This window comes from Pseudorasbora parva, chromosome 15 (genome assembly GCF_024679245.1).
Source record: "Pseudorasbora parva isolate DD20220531a chromosome 15, ASM2467924v1, whole genome shotgun sequence".
NCBI classification, from domain to species: Eukaryota; Metazoa; Chordata; class Actinopteri; order Cypriniformes; family Gobionidae; genus Pseudorasbora; species Pseudorasbora parva.
In genome coordinates this window covers 35,182,704-35,206,423 of record NC_090186.1, presented here as the reverse complement: position 1 = coordinate 35,206,423, position 23,720 = coordinate 35,182,704, and the positions used below count along the sequence as shown (strand labels likewise).

At 36.9% G+C, this 23,720-nt stretch overlaps 1 protein-coding gene across 1 annotated transcript in view; it reads right to left on the bottom strand.

Annotated features, from left to right (window-relative positions):
- Nucleotides 1-23,720, bottom strand: part of vash2 (vasohibin 2) — a 38,476-nt gene that overhangs the window by 6,000 nt on the left and 8,756 nt on the right. The window contains exons 2-6 of the mRNA XM_067418658.1: nt 21,542-21,630; nt 20,028-20,084; nt 19,712-19,786; nt 11,758-12,139; nt 6,596-6,720 (exon numbers count right to left, since the gene is read on the bottom strand). Coding sequence (XP_067274759.1) covers nt 6,596-6,720; nt 11,758-12,139; nt 19,712-19,786; nt 20,028-20,084; nt 21,542-21,630 — 728 coding nt within the window. The remainder of the gene's footprint in view (nt 1-6,595; nt 6,721-11,757; nt 12,140-19,711; nt 19,787-20,027; nt 20,085-21,541; nt 21,631-23,720) is intronic.

The window sequence follows — 23,720 nt, the reverse complement described above, 5'->3', positions numbered from 1 at the left end:
CAGCTTGTTTTAGTACATTTATGTGCTTTTTATTTTTATTAATTATTTGGAACCTATTAATATTGTTGTTGTTGTTGTTTTAGTCATTTAACTTTCAATTTATTTATTTCATTTTTTCTTTTTCTTATAATTTTTATTTCAATGACAAAAAAATGAATAATATTTTTAATGTTTTTCGTATTAATTAACAATGACAACACTGCTCATATAGACTGGGTAAACCCAGCCTGATCTGCCGGCGATTTGATTTCGCCCTACAGCTCAGGCTGGAAACCTGTATATACTTTTATCCTGCTTCTGTTACAAATTTGCAGGGACCAATCACAAACCGGCTTATCCAGCTGATGTGCTATTGGCGGGGTTAACACAATGACGAATAGATAAGTGATGGATCGTTGGTCTGATTGGTTGAATGACTATCCAATTGTGTACAGTCATTTAAACTATGCCAGTTGATCACACCTCTTGTGCAGTTAAAAATACAGAGCAGACTCCCCAGACCAATGTTCAATCTTAAAAGATTGAGCTTGGTCTGATGAGACAAATGCTCCTAAGTATAACACTAAAAAGTTGAATCAATGGTTCATATACGACAGAAAGGACCATTTAGAACAATTTCATTAGATATACATTTTTCAAGTGTTACATATGAGAGAGAGTATGAACTGGATTAATAGAGTGAATTAGACCTCCCATCATTTTATTTTACAGAGAAGACCGTTTAGTATGAACCAGTTAACTTTAGAAAATCAGATGTTCTAATGCTACATATGAGAACGATAATGGACTTGGACTGTAAAAAAAGTAGCTTTTTACTGGAAAACCTAAATTCATTTGAAAACTACTGTCACACTTCTAAAAACTGTAGTTAATTAGGAGCAGTGTAAAAAAAGGTGACGTCAAATTAGCAAAATTTTAAAATATGGCGATGAATGAAGCACCCCTCACATAGAAGTCACTCAAACCAAGCAGCTTTCCATCAACGCGCCGAATGTGCATGACCAACGTTGAGAAATCTGCTCATAGGGAATGTGAAATCCATGATTCGATGAGAAACGCTAAATGTGACCGCACCTTTAGTTACTCCCCAACACACACTAAAACACACCGGCACACCGGCTTTAACATAATCCATTGCATCAGAGGATGAAGTTACATCATCAGACGCTGAGCTCTGAAATGCTAAAACACAACAGGACCTGCTGATTATCACTGTATGCTTATATGGAAGGATTACTCATTGGTTCATTTGAGCGTGACATGTCAGTGAGGCCCGCATCCACCACAGCTGTTGCATTGGATTCACATCCTATTAGAGCAAACGCCAACACAGTGTAATGCCTGAGGGCAGATGTACTGACAGGAGATAGTGTTTAAAATGCCACTTTGCCTAAATAACTACTCCTAACTCCCTGTTTTTTCCAAAGCTTAGGGATCCCTTTGTGTTAAAGTCTTTCCAAAACAGCCACTTCTATCAGAGAGAAAGCTTATCTATCAATATGTCGCTTTTTATGACTCTGTTCCAAATAGATGCAGAGCAGTCTATATTTCCCAGGGGCAGAACTAAAAGGTAAAGTATCTTATTTCCTCAACACCACAAACAAAAGCAGCCCGAGGTCTCCCTAGTAAAGTGATCAGCAGCACTAAAAGGGGCTTTCTGGTCCACTCAGCATGATAAAAGAGCCTCTGTGCTAGTACTTGTGCTGTGCTGCTATAGAAACATTGAAGTCAACATGCCTGGACAAGAGGAACATGGTCATGCTTTGGTAACATGAGAAGCCACCAACCGTGTGCTGCTAGAGGAGATTAGTCAACGAATTACCACCACCTGCTTCGCTGTGTCACCATCACAGCTCTAATGAGAATGCACCGGGTTAAGGCAACGGCATCAACACGAAACATGAGCAGACAATGTGTCATCTTCAGTCTCCAGTAACGTTAGTGACAGCTAAAAAACTTACGAAGTGTCTACAAATGTCAAGGAGTGTTCACACTGTGACTGATTTATAGTGGAAAAGTGGAAAAAAAGTAAAACAATTTTCAAATTGTACTAATTTTCAAAGAAGAAAGTATACCTATGATGAAAAAAGAGTCTCTCATCTTTGTGGGAGAGTGGGAGACCTATCACAATTGGTGGCTGACTAAATACTTGTTTGCCCCACTGTATATATATGCAGACTTGATACTGCCAATAAATACACGACCCACTGATGTGAGCATGTAAGACATACAATATAGCATGTACATGAATTACCCCAACAGAGCAGGTGACAATGAAGTAGGAACAATACAAGCCAATTGTACATCATATGTACCGCAAACAGATGTACTGCTACTGTTCCAAAGAGCCATGGGGACCACATGTATACTAGTTATGTGTGCCATGGCACTAGTTTTGTTTAAGTATAAGAAATGGGGCATATGCTTGGTCTTGGCAGGCTAGATCTGCCTACGCATACGCAAGTGTTCCCCTAAGCACTAAGCAGATCTAGCTTTTAGAAACATTAGACCTGACGCTTTGAGCGTTGAGTGGATTCTGACTAATATCACACACCTCTAATAGCCACTGCATCTGTCATTGGCCACACTGCAAAAACCGCTGCAAATACAAACATTTGACGTTCTCCAGAGCCCAAACACAAATATGCACTGGAGTGTTAGCCAAACCTGGAAAGTTTTGCAAATAGGATATTATTACAGAGAGTGCTCTTGCTTTTGTTTGATGATGTCTGGAAAACTGCCTTGACATGTGGAAAGCAAATAATTATCAATCTTTAAAGGTGGGGTAAGCGATTGGTTGAAAGCTGGTCGAACCGACACAACCATTTCGGTCGAACCGAAATATTGTAGAAAGAGATGGATGAGAGACATTACAAAAGAGAAATCACTGTAAAATTATCAGGAAAGCGCTTTAGGAAACATGTTAATATTAGAAAGCTTTCCAGCGCTGGAGAGAGCTAAGGGGGAAGGCCTAAAAACAGACTCAGTTGGGCTTCACCATGTCTGCTGGTGAGGAAGTCGGATTCTACTTGTAGGTTTTGTACTGACTACCATAAGTTGAATGCTATTACTAAATCTGATGCATTTCCCCTTCCCCGAATGGAGGATTGTGTGGATCAGGTGGGTAGTGCAAATTTTGTGAGCAAACTGGACCTTTTGAAAGAATATTGGCAAGTGCCTTTAACTCCTACAGCTAGAGAAGTAACTTCATTCATTACACCATCAGGGTTACATTCATACTCTGTGATGAGTTTCGCTTTGTGAAATGCACCCGCAACCTTTCAGAGATTGATGAATAAGATGACATTTGGTCTGGAAGGGTGCGCGGTGTATTTGGATGGTTATCATTTTTAGTGATACATGGGAACAACATTTGGTACGTCTTCATGCTTTGTTGACATGTCTTGCTGAGGCATGTCTTACAGTCAACCTGGCAAAGTGTGAGTTTGCTAAGGCTACTGTGAGGTATTTGGGGAAGGAAGTGGGACACGGTGTGGTGCGCCCAATTCACGCTAAAGTTTTAGCTATTTAGCATTTTCCTCCTCCATCAACCAAGAAAGAGCTGATGCGATTCTTGGGGATAGTGGGGTACTATCAGGTTTTTTTTTATGTTAAACTCTTGCTAACTTCTGCTCCTGTTTTAGCTGCTCCGAGGCTAGATAGACAATTTAAGATACAGGTTGATGCTAGCCAGATTGGTGCTGGGGCGGTCCTATTACAAACTGGTGAGAATGGACTTGAACATCCTGTGAGTTTCTTTTCTTGTAAGTTTAATACTTATCAAAGAAATTACTCTGTGATTGAGAAAGAGGCATTATCTTTAATTGGGGCTCTTCAGCACTTTGACGTATAAGTCGGGGGAGGATTACCAATGGAGGTTTATTCCGATCATAACCCTCTTATGTTTTTGCACTCCTTACAGTCTCCAAGTCAGCGGTTAATGCGCTGGATTCTCTTTTAACAGCCTGACTGTTTAACTGTTAAACACATTAGGGGCTCTGATAACGTAGTGGCAGATGCATTATCTTGTGTTCCTGATGAGATTGAATAGTATGTTGTAGTGTTTGAGTTGTTCATTTTTTTGTTGTTGTTGTGCTTTCTTTGCTGCCTTAAATTTGCTTCCAGGATCCGGATTGCTGGGGGTAACGAGAGCAGAGGGAGAATGGAAATGACTGAGGAAAACACTATCATACTGGATTTGGAGGTTATATTTAAAACGAAAGTATTTGTTGTTTTTGTTTATACTTATTGGTTAAAGTTATGATCCTTATCTGGTGATGGCGGATTTTTTTTATTTTTAATTTTTACAATTTGCACAAGCTCACCAAAATTGGGCAGTTGAAGACTGGAAAAATGTTGCCTGGTCTGATGAGTCTCGATTTCTGTTGAGACATTCAGATGGAGTCAGAATTTGGCGTAAACAGAATGAGAACATATATCCATCATGTCTTGTTACCACTGTACAGGCTGGTGGTGGTGGTGTAATGGTGTGGGGGATGTTTTCTTGGCACACTTTAGGCCCCTTAGTGGCAATTGGGCTTCGTTTAAATGCCACAGCCTACCTGATCATTGTTTCTAACCATGCCCATCCCTTTATGACCACCATGTACCCATCCTCTGATGGCTACTTTCAGCAGGATAATGCCCCATGCCTCAAAGCTCGAATCATTTCAAATTGGTTTCTTGAACATGACAATGAGTTCACTGTACTAAAATGGCTCCCACAGTCCCCAGATCTTAACCCAATAGAGCATCTTTGGGATGTGGTGGAACAGGAGCTTCATGCCCTGGATGTGCATCCCACAAATCTCCATGAACTGCAAGATGTTATCCTATCAATATGGGCCAACATTTCTAAAGAACAGAGGTGGACAGTAACTAAGTACATTTACTTGAGTACTGTACTTAAGTACACTTTTTGAGTATCTGTACTTTACTGGAATATAATTTCTTCAGGATACTTTTACTTTTACGTCACTACATTTGAAAGACAAATATCGTACTTTTTACTCCACTACATTTCTATCTAGATCGAAAGTCATTTCTATAGCAGCTCTGAAAGTCGGTGGATGATTTTTTCCATCTTTAAAAGTTTTTTTTGGTGTTGTTGTTTCAGACAGTCTGTCAGGAATCACTCTTATAGGGTCATATACATTTTCCCAACTTTTTTTGAACACTGATCAGTTCATAGCAAAATGGAAGAAGAGGGTTCTTAGGCACAAGTGTGTGCACCCATAGACATACTTTGAAAGTATATTTCGGTTTAAAAAAAAAATCAAGATTAGTTTAGTTGGCATACATTTGGTGCATGTCTTATAAAATATTAAAAATATAAACATCTGGGAGAAAGAGTGGTAAAGTTGGGAGAATATCAGATGTGTATCAGTGTATTGGATCTGTGCATTCGGCCTTAAATAGCTTTATAAAGCTATTTGTAACTTTAGTATTTAAATGAGTTAAGTTAGTCATATGCTAGTATGTGAGATGGAGCATCACTGACGGGCTTAAACCATGATGACAGTGTGCATTTATACAACAATAATAAAATAATGCATTGGCATAAAAAAGGAAATTTACTTTGATACTTAAGTACTTTTGAAAACAAATACTTCTGTACTTTTACTTGAGTAAAAATCTATTTTTACAACTTTCACTTGTAACGGAGTAATATTTGACCAGTAGTACTTTTACTTTTACTCAAGTAATAGAGTTGTGTACTTTGTCCACCTCTGCTAAAGAATGCGTTGAGAACCTTGTTGAATCAATGCCATGTAGAATTAAGGCAGTTCTGAAGGTGAAAGTGGGTCAAACACGGTATTAGTATGGTGTTCCTAATAATCCTTTAGGTGAGTGTACATTTTCATCAGTTAGTTTATCTACGGGTCAATATAAATTTATTCTCATAAAAAATCAGATAAAGATAACTGTAAGCAGGTAAGCACTACAAAATAACGTGTTTGAATGCATTAGAGAGAACGATATATACATGCATACACACCCTAACATTCAAAAGTTAGTTTAGAAAGACTTTCATTAATTTCATTAAATTAATTAAAATATTTTATTTTATTCAGCAAGCATGCATTAAACTGATTAAAAGTAAACAGTAAGGACATTTAAATTGCCAAAAAAAATATATTTCAAACTAATTGTTCTATTGAGCTTTCTATTCACAAAAGAAACATGAAAAATAACGGTTTGCACAAAAATATTTAGCAGCATGTATGTATGTATGTTTGTGTGTGTGTAATGGAGTAATCGATTTTTTATATACAAAGTTTTGCACATCAGTCAAGCTATGTTGGAACAGTGTTTCTGTGACCTCCCTAGATTTAATCTCTGTCAATGTGAACACTCCTTGAATAGCTTATTTTCAGAGTATTTTTAATAAAAGCTTTCTAATTACAGTCAAAGCGCACGAGTACACACAAAAAAATGAAGATGACAAAAAATGTGTCAACATTTAATAAATGGACCCCAAAGTAATTACTTTTTAAGCTTCCATGACCTGATGCAAGTCATGACAACTAACTGCCGATAAATCACTACCAAGCGACTGGACGTATTTCACAACATCAAAGTGTCCATTACTTACGATTTGTCTCTTCTGTGGGCGTGTTGGCGTCTTTGGGGACTGCTGGCTGATCGGCGGCGTGGTGATAAAGACTTGCCTCTAGTTCGTTCTTTGATTGGAGACTGAGCGCTGGATGACTTGAGGATCTGTAATAAAACCCAGAAGTTTTAATACTTTCATAAATTCCATATATTTTATTTTCATTTTCACTTTACAATACGGTTCATTAGTTAACATTAGTTAAGTACATTAGTTAACATTAACTAATAATGAATTGCACTTATAAAGCATTTATTTATCTTTGTTAATGTTAATTTCAGCATTTTACTAATACATTATTAAAACCTTGATAACATTAGTTAATGCACTGTGAACTAACATGAACAAATCATTAACAGCTCTATTTTTTTAACTACTGTTAACAAAGATGAACAAATACAGTAACAAATGAACTGCTCATGGTTAGTTCATGTTAGTTAATACATTAACTAATGAACATTATTCTAATGTTACCCATTATTTTTATATTTGTGAAAAAACTAAAATGCAAATGAAATTATAAAAGTAAAATTATAAAGTAAAATTATACATTTACAGATTATACATTTTTATCTTCAGTTTGTTCATGAAATTAGGATTTCAAGGCAGCTAAAATGAAAAAGGGCTCAAAATCTTCAAGATGGTAAAAGTCAAGCTGAGAAATGAACAGATGAGGAATACTGCCTATCGTCAGCCCAGCAGGGGCCCAGTGCAAGAAAACAAATCTACAGTCAGTTTATGAAACGGTTATGGCTTGAACTTTTTCACACCACAGGGAGCAAATGCTGAATCGCTCTCACTGTGTTTTCTCATTAGTGACTGCAGCACAAATAAAGCTAGCATTATGAAAGACTCCACATTGCGTTCATTAACTTGATGTCGTTCATTAACTTCATTAAGCTAGAACACAACAGATTTCCCAAACTCTTAGTCTCTCGATATATTGTGCTTTTCCCAAATGAGAAGCACAAGTGATGAGAGGCAACTTCACATTGGAATGTTTTCAATCATTATAGTTCATTTTTAGAATGAGATTTATAATGAATTACATATTGGTTCCATGCTGGTGATTCCAGATGCTAGGTTTTCAGTACATAAAGAAAATCTTTCAAGATGGATTGCCAAGTAAATTTTGATTTCATGTTGTCTTGAATGCACAAGCAATTTCTGCAGACCCACAAATATTTGTTATATATTTCAATCAAAGATAACAAGTTTAATAATTAGTTAGTCAAAAAGACTTAAATAAACAAAATGCACATTCTATCTTGAAGGGAAAAGTATGTGTTATCGCTTCATCACAGCACCTGTTAAGGGGTGGGATATATTAGGCAGCAAGTGAACATTTGTCATCAAAGCTGATGTGTTAGAAGCAGGAAATATGGGCAAGTGTAAGGATTTGAGCGAGTTTGACAAGGGCCAAATTGTGATGGCTAGACGACTGGGTAAGAGCATCTCCAAAACTGCAGCTCTTGTGGGATGTTCCTGGTGCATCCGGTCTGCAGTGGTCAGTATCTATCAACAGTGGTCCAAGGAAGGAACAGTGGTGAACTGGTGACAGGGTCATGGGCGGCCAAGGCTCATTGATGCACGTGGGGAGTGAAGACTGGCCCGTGTGGTCGGATCAAACTGACGAGTTACTGTAGCTCAGATTGTTCAATAAGTTAATGCTGGTTCTAATGGAAAGGTGTCAGAATAAATGCATTTATATAGCGCTTTCAACAGACAAATGGTCATCCAAAGCACTTTACATATTGCCTCACATTCCCCCATTCATACATGCACATCGGGAGTAGCTATGGTTAGGTGGCTTGCATATTGGACACCTCAAACCTTGGTCAAGTGGAACCAGGGATTGAACCACCCACCTTTGGTTTGTTGACAACCTACATGAACCACTGAGCCACTGCTGCCCCATGTTATACACAGTGCATCTCAGTTTGTTGCATGTGGGGCTGCATAACCGCAGACCAGTCAGGGTGCCCATGCTGACCCCTGTCCACCGCTGAAGGCACCAACAGTGGGCACATGGGAAGAAGGTGGCCTGGTCTGATGAATCACGGTTTCTTTAACATCACGTGAATAGTGTTTGTAACAAACAAGTCTGATCCATGGAGGCCCCACCTCAAAACTTACTGGAGTTAAAGGATCTGCTGCTAACATCTTGATGCCAGATACCACACCACACCTTCAGGGGTCTAGTGAAGCCTATGTTTTGACAGGTCAGAGCAGTTTTGGCAGCAAAAGTGGGATGAACACAAGATTAGGATCATAATGCAATGCCTGAATATATATACACTGTATATATACAGGTCCTTCTCCAAAAATTAGCATATTGTGATAAAGTTCATTATTTTCTATAATGTAATGATAAAAATAAAACTTTCATATATTTTAGATTCATTGCACTCCAACTTTCAGGTCTTTTATTGTTTTAATACTGATGATTTTGGCATACAGCTCATAAAAACCCAAATTTTCTATCTCAAAAAATTAGCATATCATGAAAAGGTTCTCTAAATGAGCTATTAACCTAATCATCTGAATCAACTAATTAACTCTAAACACCTGCAAAAGATTCCTGAGGCTTTTAAAAACTCCCAGCCTGGTTCATTACTCAAAACCGCAATCATGGGTAAGACTGCCGACCTGACTGCTGTCCAGAAGGCCATCATTGACACCCTCAAGCGAGAGGGTAAGACACAGAAATATATTTCTGAACGAATAGGCTGTTCCCAGAGTGCTGTCTCAAGGCACGTCAGTGGGAAGTCTGTGGGAAGGAAAAAGTGTGGCAAAAAACACTGCACAACAAGAAGAGGTGACCGGACCCTGAGGAAGATTGTGGAGAAGGACCGATTCCAGACCTTGGGGGACCTGCGGAAGCAGTGGACTGAGTCTGGAGTAGAAAAATCCAGAGCCACCTTGCACAGGCGTGTGCAGGAAATGGGCTACAGGTGCCGCATTCCCCAGGTCAAGCCACTTTTGGGCTACAGAAATGCAGCACTGGACTGTTGCTCAGTGGTCCAAAGTACTTTTTTTCGGATGAAATCAAATTTTGCATGTCATTCGGAAATCAAGGTGCCAGAGTCAGGAGGAAGACTGGGGAGAAGGAAATGCCAAAATGCCTGAAGTCCAGTGTCAAGTACCCACAGTCAGTGATGGTCTGGGGTGCCATGTCAGCTGCTGGTGTTGGTCCACTGTTTTATCAAGGGCAGGGTCAATGCAGCTAGCTATCAGGAGATTTTGGAGCACTTAATTGAAGCAGTCATTTCTGCAAAAGGATTCTCGACCAAGTATTGAGTGCATAACTGAACATAATTATTTGAAGGTTGACTTTTTTTGTATTAAAAACACTTTTCTTTTATTGGTCGGATGAAATATGCTAATTTTTAATGAGCTGTATGCCAAAATCATCAGTATTAAAACAACAAAAGACCTGAAATATTTCAGTTGGTGTGCAATGAATCTAAAATATATGAAAGTTTAATTATTATTATTACATTATGGAAAATAATGAACTTTATCACAATATGCTAATTTTTTGAGAAGGACCTATATATGTTGACAACAGTCCCAAATTGTTCAACACTCATAAAAAGATGCATTCCTTTCCAACATCCAGAGTGCAATTTCCACTCTCTGCTCACGCTGTTCATGGAAACTATGTCACAGCTGACTGCGGTCAAATCAAGGCCGCATCTGAGAAACTGGGAGCACATGACCTACTTTTTACTGTCTACACGATAAACATGTCCCATATTACAGTCATACAGATGATCTCAAGCTAGTCTGCTGGTGTAAGTCTTCAGAGGACAAATACGAACTCTGCTGATCCAGGTTCAGTCACTGAACCAGAATAAAACATAAATGTATACGTTAAAATAACAGAGTACAGGCAAACGGGATCTTTGTGATGTGGCTCTACCTCCTACAGGAAGTCTGAAATTATTTAGTTCCCACTGATTTAGCTTAGTTTTTGAGAGGGACATTAGCGTTGCATCCGAAAATCATGTACTGTCTTGAGTATACGTACTACATTTGAATTTACTTTGCGACCATTAAAATATGCTCTATATAGAATGAATATGGGGAGTATGAATGAAATTCGAATGTACTACATCCGCCATGTTGTTACTGTTACGTGACCTACCAGTGTCAGTTGCATCGCTTCAGTTCCATTCATAAATCCTCTCCCGTGGTCTGACGGGATAGTAAAGTGTCCATCGAATGTGCACTTCTGAATCTTGGTGGAAGTAGTGGGTCATCCAGAGACTTTTCACCTACTGTTTTTCGAATACTATGTATTCAGACATACTACTATTTTGGCGTACTGTTTTTCGCATAATATACAGTAGGGAAGTATTCCATTTCAGATGCAGTGTAGGTCTCTGTTCCAAAACCTAAGATATGTCATTTTGGCAAAATGTAATATGAATATCAATAATATATGTATAAAATATCTAAACAATATACTTATAGAAAATATTGATAATAATTATAGTTATGATATTTTGATAATTTGTTTTCCTTTTTTTAAATGAAACAAGCATGGGTAAATATAAGATTGAAATAAAATATAAATAAACTGTAATTGCCCAGGCAACATTTCTCATTTTCATTTAGTTTAAGTCCTAAAATAACTCAAACTAAATAAACCATGACAAAATAAAAATATATATATAGTTTTTAATATTTTGTTATACATTTTCATTCTTTGTAATTTTCTTTCATTTTGTCGTTAATATATATATATATATATATATATATATATATATATATATATATATATATATATATATATATATATATATATATATATATATATATATATATATGAATACGAAATATATATATATATATATATATATATATATATATATATGAATACGAAAATAAAAGTGATTAAAAACATTAAAGTTATAGTTCATAACATTTGGTTAAAAATGATCCAAAATCCATTTTTGAGCAAGTACACAACCTCTGTCTCCTTACCTTAGCCCGTTTCACAATGGTAAGCTTGTAATAATGTGTTATGATTTGATTTAAAAAAAAACTAAAAAAAACTCAAAGACTGCAGCTTTATCAAAAACTATAATAGTATATAATTAATACTATAACACTGCCATAGAAGGCTACGGACTCACCTTCATCCTCATGTCACGGCCGTGCTTCTCCAGCTCTTTGCGCATGTCCTCATGGCCCTGCTTGCAGGCGTTGATCACCAGATAGTTCCACTCAATAGGCTGGAAAACATGCGGATTGTGGGGCACATACAGGCCGATTTTGATCTTCTTCATGGTGTGCTGGTAGCGGCGGTACGAGTCTTCAAAGTCAAACACCAACTCGCTGAGTGTACGAAAGCTCAAAGATCTGTCCATAAGGTCAGCACGCCGACTCATACCCAGGGTGCCGTAGCGGCCGTTACAGTAAACGCCCAGCACCACGTGATGGAAGTGGTGGCCAGAGAACTGGGTCTTAAAGCTGATGGGGAACCGCTCCACAGAGGTCAGACCGTTGGTTAGGTAGCTAATGGCAATTGGGTCAAGGATTTTATTAACAGCACAGTTTTATGTAATGTTCATTTGTGATGGGTTTAGTCAAGACAGGTTGAAATCAGAATCATTTTCAAGCCCAGAAGCAGCTGCTTGAGAATGAGGTGATTATTAAATGGCAAATTGATTTTTATCTGTGTTAACATTGTTTCCCATGATACTAAAGTGTTTCATGAAAAAAACTAAATCCTCCACTTAATGTGATTTATTGACTTTTCAAACCTGATTTGTCATTGTACATTCAGTAAGTTTGGTTTCAGTCACACTTCCTGAAAATCAATCAGCTATTTTAGGTCAATAAAAAGATGGCGTGCTGTAAATCAGGCAATTAACAACTAGTGCTTCCTAACTCATTTTTGGACATTCAGATTGTAACCAATTATGCAGTTTGTTGAGGAGTGTCAGGTGAACAATCGGGAGAAATACGAGAAAAAAGTCCCATAGATTTACAATGAACTACTCAAGTCATATCTAACCATACAGAACTCTCTAGTAACCACGTAACAACTCGCTACCACACTACACCTTAGAAACTACATAGCAATTCCCTAGCAACAACTCTAGGATTATGGTGACTACCTTTGCCACAAGAACATCCTAGCACTGGCCTAGCAACCACCAAGAATTCTCAAGCAACCACATAACAGACACAAAGAAAACCCACTCTGAAGGCCTTAGAATCAGCATAGCAACAATTGTGGCAATATTTGCATAGGCACGAAGTCAAGTAAAGTTACCTTTATTTAGCACTTTATACAATATCCAAAAACAAACGTCACAAAACAATGTCACAGTAATAAACAGAAAAATCGCAGTGTTAATGTTAAATTATGAAACAAATACAATTCTAACTGTAAAGCAGCTCTAAAAGACAATACTGTGTCATTATTCAACTTAATTTAATTGAATCCTCAATTTAGTTCAATAACAAAGTCAATGTTGCATCAGTTCATCAGTTATGAAATCTCAACTATAAAGCCCTGACCTAGCAATAGCAACCACCCTGAACTCCTTAGTAGCAACACATAATGGACTAAAACACTGTGAATGTCTTATAGGCTTCATAACAACCCCCTAGCAACCACCCATAACTCTCCAAAAGTAAAGAATTTTGCATGGGCAAGCACTAACAAGAACCACTCAGAACAAACATCCGAAGCGCACACAGAAAGCTCAGTCTCAGACATCAAACGAATATTAAAATGAGCTCTGTTTCGCATCTTTTTGTACTTGAAAAAGTGCAAACATTGTAATGGTAGTGAATGGCAGCCCAAAATTTAAAGCCCAAAAAAAGTTTGTCCATCCATTATAAAAGTAATCAACAAGGTGGTATACTAAAGGCCATCTGAAGTGATTCAGATGAGTTTGTGTAAGAAAAATATCCATATTTAACATGTTATAAAGTAAAATATCTAGCCTCCGGCAGACCGCCTTCCATATTCAACTTACAAAAAAAACATAACTGGTGTGACGACGATGACGAACGTAGCGCAAGTATTTTGAACTGCGAGAGGCGTTACTATACTTTTAATACAGAAGGCGGTGTGCCAGAGGCTAGATATTTTACTTTATGATAAATATGGATATTTTCTTACACAGGATGAGTAAATCATGGGATAATTTTCATGTTTGGGTGAGCTATCCCTTTAAGTGAACGTAAACAGTTGAGAAAGTAGACGCATGTGTACAGTATCAGCATATTGGATCTGTGCATTTGCCCTTAAAGTGACAGCAGCCTAATATTCCTGCAGCTGTCTGTGCTTTTAATGTTAATCAAATGACAAAGACAATCAATCCCTCAACTGAATAACTTTTGTAACTTTAATTAGGATTAATTAATAAGGATTTAATTTATACAATAAAGACTATGCAGTGTTATTTTACATTTGCTTACATTATTTAATTTCTGTACCAGATAACTACTGTCCTGTCAGACCTACCTGAAATGGACGGTATATTTATAATTTTTTCTTACTTTATTACTGACTGTTTACTTGTCTTCAATGTTTTAAAGTTTAGCATTAGAGAATTGTTAATTTCCACTGGCATCTAAAATGTTGGTGTCATTACTGCCTTTTTTTCTAAAAACAGGGCCAGTAAAAAAAAAAAAAAAACATTTTTCAGATTTTCTTAAGCCATTGGGCAAAACATTTATTTTATGCCCTGTATGTATGTACGTTTAAAAGAAATACATATACATACATACTGTATTACCCTTTAATATATCAAGTCAAACAAAACCCTTCTGATTCCATGAAGTTGCAGGGAAGTGCTTGAAGTTGGTCAGGAGACATTTGGCTAGACTGGCCTTCCCCTCGGGCTTTCCCTTGTCTCTGCCTGATCTCTTCTGTAGTCTTATGTAAGCGATCAGTGCTCACTGCGGCATGGCCCCACATGATGCGGCACTTGCTGCCATGAGGAGTCACCAGGCTGTGAGTCTATCTGCAGGGTTCACACCAGGATTCATCTGCAACTAGGGACAAAAAAAGACTACTTTTTTGACCTTAATGCCATCAATCACATCAGTAAACTGAGTGGTGTTGGTTTTAGGGTATCCATTATGTAATTTAAGAATTAGACCACAAACAAACTGGAAAGAGATTAGCATGATTGCTGTTCTCTATACTGATGCTAAATTTGAACTCATGTGGCCTTGAGGTTGCTAAAATGAGGAAATAATGCTTTACAACCACCCTTCAAATGAATCATTATCATCATACTTGTCAGTAAACAGTGGGCCTGTCTCGTTTCGCTGTTGGGTACGGCACAAGCGCCCAAGTCAGCCAAGAGCACATACCACAGATCTGTTAAACCATGTGTGTCCAACAACACAACGCAACAAACTGGAACTGCTTCACTGCTTCGCCATCTGCCTTTCAAAGACTATCACCAGCACAATATGCTTGTAATCTATAACACAAGCATTTTCATCTATTAATCAAAACTCCTGTAGTCCACAAAAACAAAAAAAATCAGATTCCTTAGAATCCTTAGTCTTTACAATTCTGCGCTGCAAAATGTTCTCTTTTAATAATATGTTACTTACTTGTTTTCCATTAAAAATAAAATAATCAAAAAATTCTTTAAAGACAAGATAAATAAAATTGTTACATTTTAATATACTTTTAATTTACTTCGGTTAAATGTATCTTGTTTCAAGGTTTTAAAAAGACAATAATTGTTAAGAATATATATATTTTTGCCATGTAGATGTCAAAAGAGCAACAAAACACTCACAATGCATTTAACATTAATACATGACATTTCTGGGGAAAAATGCAGAGCAGGGCTTGATTAAATCCATTAGCATTTCACTGGTTCATAAACAGTAGGCTGCAAAATTATTGGTTAATGTAAATTGTGGCCTTGGTACAATAAACAGAAAAGCTGTTACAGATTGCAGATGGTTCCAGTTGACTATTATATTACACACACACACACACACACACACACACACACACACACAGTGTATATATAATTAGTCAGAGTGGGAATAGAGTGTACAGTTGTATAAATTAGAGTGTGTCACGACAGCTACAGATAAAGCCACATCTTGAAGGATGGCGCAAAAGAATATAAACAGGTGAACGCTGACCAATAAGAGGACAGTTTTACTCCCATATGACTTGCATAAACACATTTTGGTACACTTTGAAATGTTGCCCTGTGAAGGCGAACTGAACCAAGAAGAAAATGCAACATTGTAACAAATTATGACCCTGTTTTGGATAACAAAGAAAACAATCTACGGGTCTGAAAACGCCCTTAAACAAAATACAGGCCCATTCCATATGTTTTGTTCCTCTGCAGCTCTTTTGAGTTTCGTTCTCTCTCTGTGTGTACACAGATACACACACCCACAAAACCCCCCACCAGTGTTACAATGAGAAGACACCAGAGGATCACATTACCCATCAGTGGGGCCATGTGATCCTCTCAGCAGCAGTGCCATGAATTTCAACATTCTTATCTGCAACGCACGCATTCTGAAACCTGCAGGGATTACTTCTCCTATAGGTTCTAAGAACACTGTGAGAACACACTCATTTTGTCTTCATTGAAATATGCAGTCTTTTGAGGGTCCTTGTGATATAATAACTAAAAACAATGACCTTGCATATTTTGTGGAATAAAGTGGAATAAAAAATATGCCCTGTCCATAAAATCGAAACAATAGATATAAGCAAAAACTTTTTCTAGGTAATCTATCATGGACAAACATCAACAGTTAAGAAAATTATTATCAGAATATCGTCTCTTTGACTTTTAGACCCAAAGTTGTTGTAAGTGATTTCTGGGCTACTAGCATCTCTAATGGAATTGCACTAGGACGTTCTGCACTTAAACACATTCCATTGGTAGAGACCCACCTCTCCGAAAGTTTTGATTGGGTAACATCCAAAGTCATTTTAAGGCAAGTCATTTAACTTGGAGGCCATCTTTGAAATGTCTCTCAATATTTTTTTTCAGTCATGCAAGTAAAGCTCCTTTTTTTTTTAAAGAGGAAGCAAAAAATTATCCAAAGCAGTTCACCAAGTTTAAAAATCAACAACTACCACTGACGCCTTGTGGCGTTTGTTTTGACCAAGCCTGCAGTCTCCCTCTCAGATACTGAAGCTTTCGCGCCTCGATCGCCTCCCCGGTGACCGGTCCCAGTATAGCCGCCCCTCTGTGTTTTCTAATGGACGCGAGGCAAAATAACAATAAAATTAAACTTCAAATATTTGTTCCCCAAAGTTAGTTTATGTCATTGAAGGCAGTTATCATCACAATGATTTCATTTCAAGTGTTCGTTTTTAAAATAAGTTTAGTTTTAGTTCTTTATCTGATGCTATAAAAACGGGGGCTGTGACGTCATGATTGACAGCTGAGATCGACATCTTCTCTGAGTGAAGTTGTCACTGAGGCACTAACAGACTTTTTTCTGAATTTTTGGGAGCAGATTGGAGCTTTAGCTTTAATTTCCACATTTCCATATCTGTTTATTTCACACCAACATAATTAATTGTTCTGCATCTGCGAGAGTGTGGGCGTGCTTTTGATATCGCAGCTGTCCTTCCTGCTCTACTTCCTGCTCTCTACTGCGCAACTCCGTTCCCGAAATCGCTACTGCGCTGACTCGTTCCCAAGATGTCAACGCCGTGCAGGCCGCCTGAAAGCTTCAAATCTGGCAAGCGGAAACAGATGATGGATGTCAAGTCGTCCATATGTTTTTACGGTCTATGGTTTTGACATGTAAGACTGTACGCTGCACAGAGCGGGAAACTTCAGATACGGATTTAAAACAGAAAATGAAAGGGTATGTATACAGTACACTACCATATGTGTTTTCATATCATCATAAAGTAATTTATGTGTTGACTAGATGCTGCATTAGTAGAGAACAGCAGTACGTTTGCCGTCGAGAGGATGCTTAACATTACTAGTTAAAATAAAGTGACAAAACACATACAAGCCCGACTCAAATGTTAATGTCATGATTGTTACCATCTTTTAATTCGTTTTGCATCAAGCTGGTCGCTTTGCATTCATTATGCAGTGAAGTTACATATTTAAAGGTAGTGACGTGAGAAAGAAAATTGATATGTTCATGCACCCGACACAAACATTAACAAATCAGAAACGCATTCGATTCCAGTTCATTTTTTATCATTACTGTAATACATATACATGTTATTTTTATTAGATAATCAAGTGCTCTAAAATAGAAGCAAAAAACGAGTTAACGTATACAATATACGTATGTGTCTAATTTCAATGCTATAGCCTTTGTGTATATATTTAAAGACGCCATCTTTAAGCCATGACTGTTTGGATTTATATGAAATGCTAACAATTTACAATAAGATTCCATTTGTAACATTAACTTAGGTTAATTAAAGTATTGTTCATTGTTAATTTCAACATTTACAAATAGATTTTTACATACGTTTATATGAACTAACGCGAATGATCAAGTTATATTAATATTTTTTATATTTAAAAAGTTCAGTACGTTTTCCTGATTCAGTACCGTTTTAAAAATGTTCAGCACTATATTATGATTTATTTCAATCATTATCCCTTAAACTATCGGTTGATTAATCGGTTATCGGCCAGCATTGTCCAACCTTAACGCTATCATAAAATCCTCTATCGCTGTGTGGCCACAGTGAGATTCTCTTTTTTTTCAGCGCTTGGTACTGTCACAAAAAACAAGTGCTATATTTCAAGACCCCCATTTTTAGTGATTTTTGATGTGCTGTATTTAAAAAGAAACTGCTTAAAGCAACTTTAACTTTACAACAACAATAGCCTCAGTGTTCTCTGATACTCTAACACTCTTTGTCCGTTATGATGTTTGAGTCCTTTGCGACTTTCCAAGTACTGCACCGAGAGCGCTGAAGATTAAAAGAAGTTTTGTACACAAAGATACAAATCTCAAAGTGACGTAAACTGGAACCCTTCATCTTCCCGCTCAAATCTACAAATCTGCACGGAGAGAAAGCATCTATTTGCAACTAATGAGCCATGAGGTTCTAAACTCAAACTGAAGTCAACACTGCGGCTCCTGTGAAACACCACAATCTGCAAAGCAGCTCTTGAAAACGTTTCTCTGCAACACTTGGCATTTGCGTGGACGATGATGACATTCACCTTGTGTTAACCCCTGGCGTGGGTCTGCTGAGATAACTGGCACTAATAGTTCCTGTAGGAGCACACCCTCCCAGTGGCACTGAATGGCACAGCTGCATCCGCTACATGGACAGGAAGCTGTGCCTCTGCCTTCAAGAAAATCTACTACGACTCCTAGTTTCCTAGCAACAGCTGAAAGTAAAAGCTTCGGGCTGAGTTGAAAGGGTGGGGGATCATAAGGAAAGACAGTGATCTGAAGCACATTGCCTTTGATAGATCGCGGCTTAGTCTTCCATCCCAAGTGTAGCAATTGAGATATCAAAAACAACTATAAAAGTAAGGGAGAATTTCCCAAGACAAATTATCAGTGTTGCAAATGCTCAATGGCAATAATTATCTTTAGGAGTACTGATTTATAGTTATGGACCAATATGAAATGTTTTCTAAATGCATGTTATTTATCTTATTGTGAGTGATTAATCTGTGCATGTTCCATTTTTTTATTTTATGTTTTACATAAGAGAATGCCCTTTGTTAATGACTGTTATTTTAGTATTATTTATATACAATTAAAATGTCTAATATTTTGATTATGATTGATATTTGATTATCATTATTAGATTTTTTTATATTTCTATTTAGTTTTATTATAATATCTATCTATCTATCTATCGGTCGGTCGGTCAGTCGGTCGGTCTGTCTGTCTGTCTGTCTATCTACTATCTATCTATCTATATATTTGTGTGTGTTTGTGTGTGTGTATACATTCAGTTTTAGTAATTTTATTTCTACACAATTTTAGTTTTGATTTAAATTAAAAAAAATTCATATAATAATTATATTTTATTTCAGCTTTGTTTCAATTAATGAAATGCATTTTTATATTTTTTGATAAAATAACAAGACTGTTGTCAATAAAGCTAAAGGATACATTCCAAGGATAACTGCTTCAAGGCATTTGATGGGAAGTGATTCTCGTATCATCTCTCTGGCAGTCTCCATCAACCTGAAAAAAATATATATACATATGCAATACAGGGTCAATGACTTCTTATTTAAAATAAACCTAAAAATTGTGTTCATGTCTGTATAAAAGCTTAGTATTTGGTAAAGAACATGCCAACACATTCTAAGTGAACATCAAGAGTGTAAAATCCAAAGGAGCAGGAAAAAGAAAAGCCTAAAAACAGGAAACACAGGATAGACAGACAGGATGAGGAAAATGCCTCAGCGATGGCATCACTTACCCACTCAGAGGTCTGGTTTTCTTAATCTCAAAAAACTGAGTTCCCGTGTGGTTGTATCTGTCAGCAGTTAAGGAGCTTCGTGATGTTTGTATGGCTTATTTAGGAAGTTTTATTTTCCTGTTTTTTCATTGTGACTCATTCATCTAAAAATGCACAGCTGTGACCAATATCCTGTTGAATCCTACATCCTCACTACCCTTCGCGGATTTCAATCTTTTTGCGGGAGGAAAATCAGACAGAGATAGGGTCGGGCCGATAGACGATGTCATCGTCCATCACCGATGGCTGACAGACAACACAATGTTGAGCCGGCAGCGTGATTCCCCCTTCCCCTTCCCCCCACAAATAATGAAGTTGTTCCCGATCACAATACAAATTACATTCAAAACATATTTTCCATCTGGACCGTGAGACAGAATGGTAGCACCGTTTTTAGTTGAAGTGAGCAGAACATTAACACTGAGCTCACAAGCACTCAGGATCGTTTGTGGTCATGATATTTCGTTGCTATATTGTCTAGTGCAATGTTTCCCAACCTTTTTTCCATCATGGCACCTTTTGAAAATTTTCTAAATTTTGTGGCACCCCCTCGCATAAGTTACACTAGCGGGGTACACAGATTGTATCACGGTTTTATGTTGACGGTTTCCGTGCGGTTCAGTATTTGCTATGTTCAGGGAAAAAAAGGACTACTGTCAAATAAAAAATAAAAAAATAAATAAGAACAAACAACTTAAATACAAGCAGCAGCAGCAAAAAAAAAAATACTGTTGAGCAAAGATACTAATAAAATAAACAATGCTCTTCAGGTTTTTCAGGCACGTCTAACATTAGTTTTCAGGTACAGAAAATAAGTAATCAAATGTAAAATAACTGCATATTTAACTGTTTAAATTAAAGAAAGCATTATTTTTAAGTTACAACCCATGTTATTGGTGCGTCATCAAATGTGAGATGAATCGTGGTGCAAGTGTGTGCCGACACCTTTTACACGATAACCCTGCTCTCGTCAGACGGCACCCCGGTTGGGAAACACTGCTCTAGTGGTTTTATCTAAAAACCAAAGGATAAAAGCAGAGCTTAATGCCCAAACGCAACCCCCCGATGTCATCGTCCATCGCAATGTTTCACTGTAGTCATCATCTGATGCCAATTTGGTAGACATGATGAACATATGAACACATGCTGAACATAATATGCGCAGGAGCTGAAGTGATCTAGCAATGGCTGCCCAAACCATAGAGTACTATAAACTAAGGCTTTATCAAAACCCTAAGGATCAGTGTGCAAACCCATGGCTAACATCACTTCACATTAAAGTTTCTGACATTCCAACCAAAAAGGCACTCTGAGGGACTCAAGCAAACTGAATAAATTACACGGAGCGAAAAAGCATAACTGACACTCCAAAGGAACGAGTACCAATGAATTCATAATGCATCCAGAAGCAAGAGTTTTAGAATTCGTCCGACAAACTTTCCCAGAATGAATGGTATATGCAGGTTAAAGGATACTGCAGGTTTCTCATGTAATTCTGGACGGCATGGAGCCAATCAGGCACGGACATCGATGGCTTAAAGTTTGGAACCGATGGCACGGGGTGCTGTGAAAACAGAGAGAGAATTAGTGATTTGCATCTGTCGTAGACAAGACAATCCCTGAATGCACTCTGACAAGCTCAGTGAATATTCTTTTAACAAATATTTCAGCACGGATGCATTAAATTGATCAAAAGCGACAGTATTTTAAGAGACAGACATTTATAATGTTACAAAAATAACGTTACTGAGACTGATTGGATTTCTTTTAGACGACATCGTAATTTGTGTACTCAAGCCGCCCAAAAAGCTAAATTGGAATATTATAAGCAATTTGCAAATAGTACCTCAAATTCAAGATTATTTTGGAAAAATTTAAAAGACCTAGAGAATACGTTTCTAACAATAACAAGGGCCTAATTTGCTTAAAAACAAAGCTAGTATTGTTACAGACAAAACTAAATTAGCTGATTTTTTAAACAAACATTTTATTAGAACAAGTGATTTATTTGAAAATCATGTTGACAGAATATAATGTTTTTTTTTAAATAAGACGGACAAAAAGTGTTACCCTTTAGCTTTACCTTACAACCAGTTACTAAATCACAGGTATTGTTTGAATTATATAAAACTAATCCCAAAAAAACAGCTAGTGTCGATATCTTAGATCCGTTCTTTTTTAAAGTTGGTGCACCTATCATAGCTGAACCTCTAACATATATTTTTAATTAAATATCAACAGCTGAGATACCGAAAACCTGGAAAACTGCAATTGTATCCCGTTTATAATAATGGTGATAAAATGGATCCAAATTCATATAGGCAATGGAGAGAATGTTGCAAAGGTAATGGAAAAATAAATAGGCAGTTAATAGAGTTCCTTGATGAATTTAGCATAATTTCTGATGCTCAATCTGGTTTTCTTTCATCATTTAGTTGCATCACAGCAGCTGTAAAAGTTATAAACGATATCTATAATGCTTTAGATAGACAGCAATTTGCAGCTATTTTTATTGATCTGGCTAAAGCCTTTGAAACAGTTGATCATTCTATACTAATATCCAGATTACATAGTATTGGGACATCTAAGTTAACTCTATCATGGTTTTCTAATTATCTTTTTAATAGATCACAACATGTAAAAATTGATCAAGAACTATTTAAGTCCCTAAGTATTAACAAAGGTGTTTCTCAAGGTTCTGTGTTGGCTTCTACCATATTTTCAATTTATATAAATAATATCTCCCAAGCAGTGAGAAAACTTTTATTCATTTATATGCCGATGACACGATTCTTTACTCAATAGGATCATCAAGTGATGTTTTAAAATGGATACAGGATAGTTTTAATAGTATTCAAGAAGCTTCTCATGATTTACATTTGGTTTTGAATAGCACAAAAACAAAGATAATGTGGTTTGGAAAGAATCCGTGTAACAGAGGGGTTACACGTTTTTACACGTGAAACATGAAATCATGTTATATTGCACACTGTAAACATAATCAAAGCTTCAAAAACACGCGAAGAATGGGACCTTTAAGTATTAATAAATCAAATGGCCTTATCAACTTCTGTGTCTGGTCTTTTCTGCTGCCTGCTCCATTACAGCAATACTAACATCTAAATATTACGTTCTGACCCTAGACCTTTAAAAGTTCGTAACACTCAATCATCCAAGAAATATCTTGTTGAAACTACAGTTTTACCATTATTTGACTATGGACACATAGTTTATAGAAATGCTCATAAAATGACTTGAACAATTAGATGTATTGTACCATACAGCCATTCAATTTATTACCAATGCACCTTACAGGACACACCATTGCGAGATTTATTCCCTTTTAAATTGTACATCATTACACATCAGACGGGAAATACACTGGTGTGTTTTTATTTATAAAGTCCTGTTTATTACCAACATATCTTCAAGAATTGCTTTTTCCTTGTATTAGTATACATAAATCTCATCATATTCTTTTAACTATCCCAAAAAAGAAAACTGCTTATGGCCGGTTAGCTTTTTGTTGTGCTGCTCCTGATGACTGGAATTTAGTACAAAAGTTACTGAAATTGAAATTATGTATATCAGCATTTTAAAAAAACTACTAAAGGAGTGTTTTTATTACAGAATGTTACAAAATGTGTACTGCAG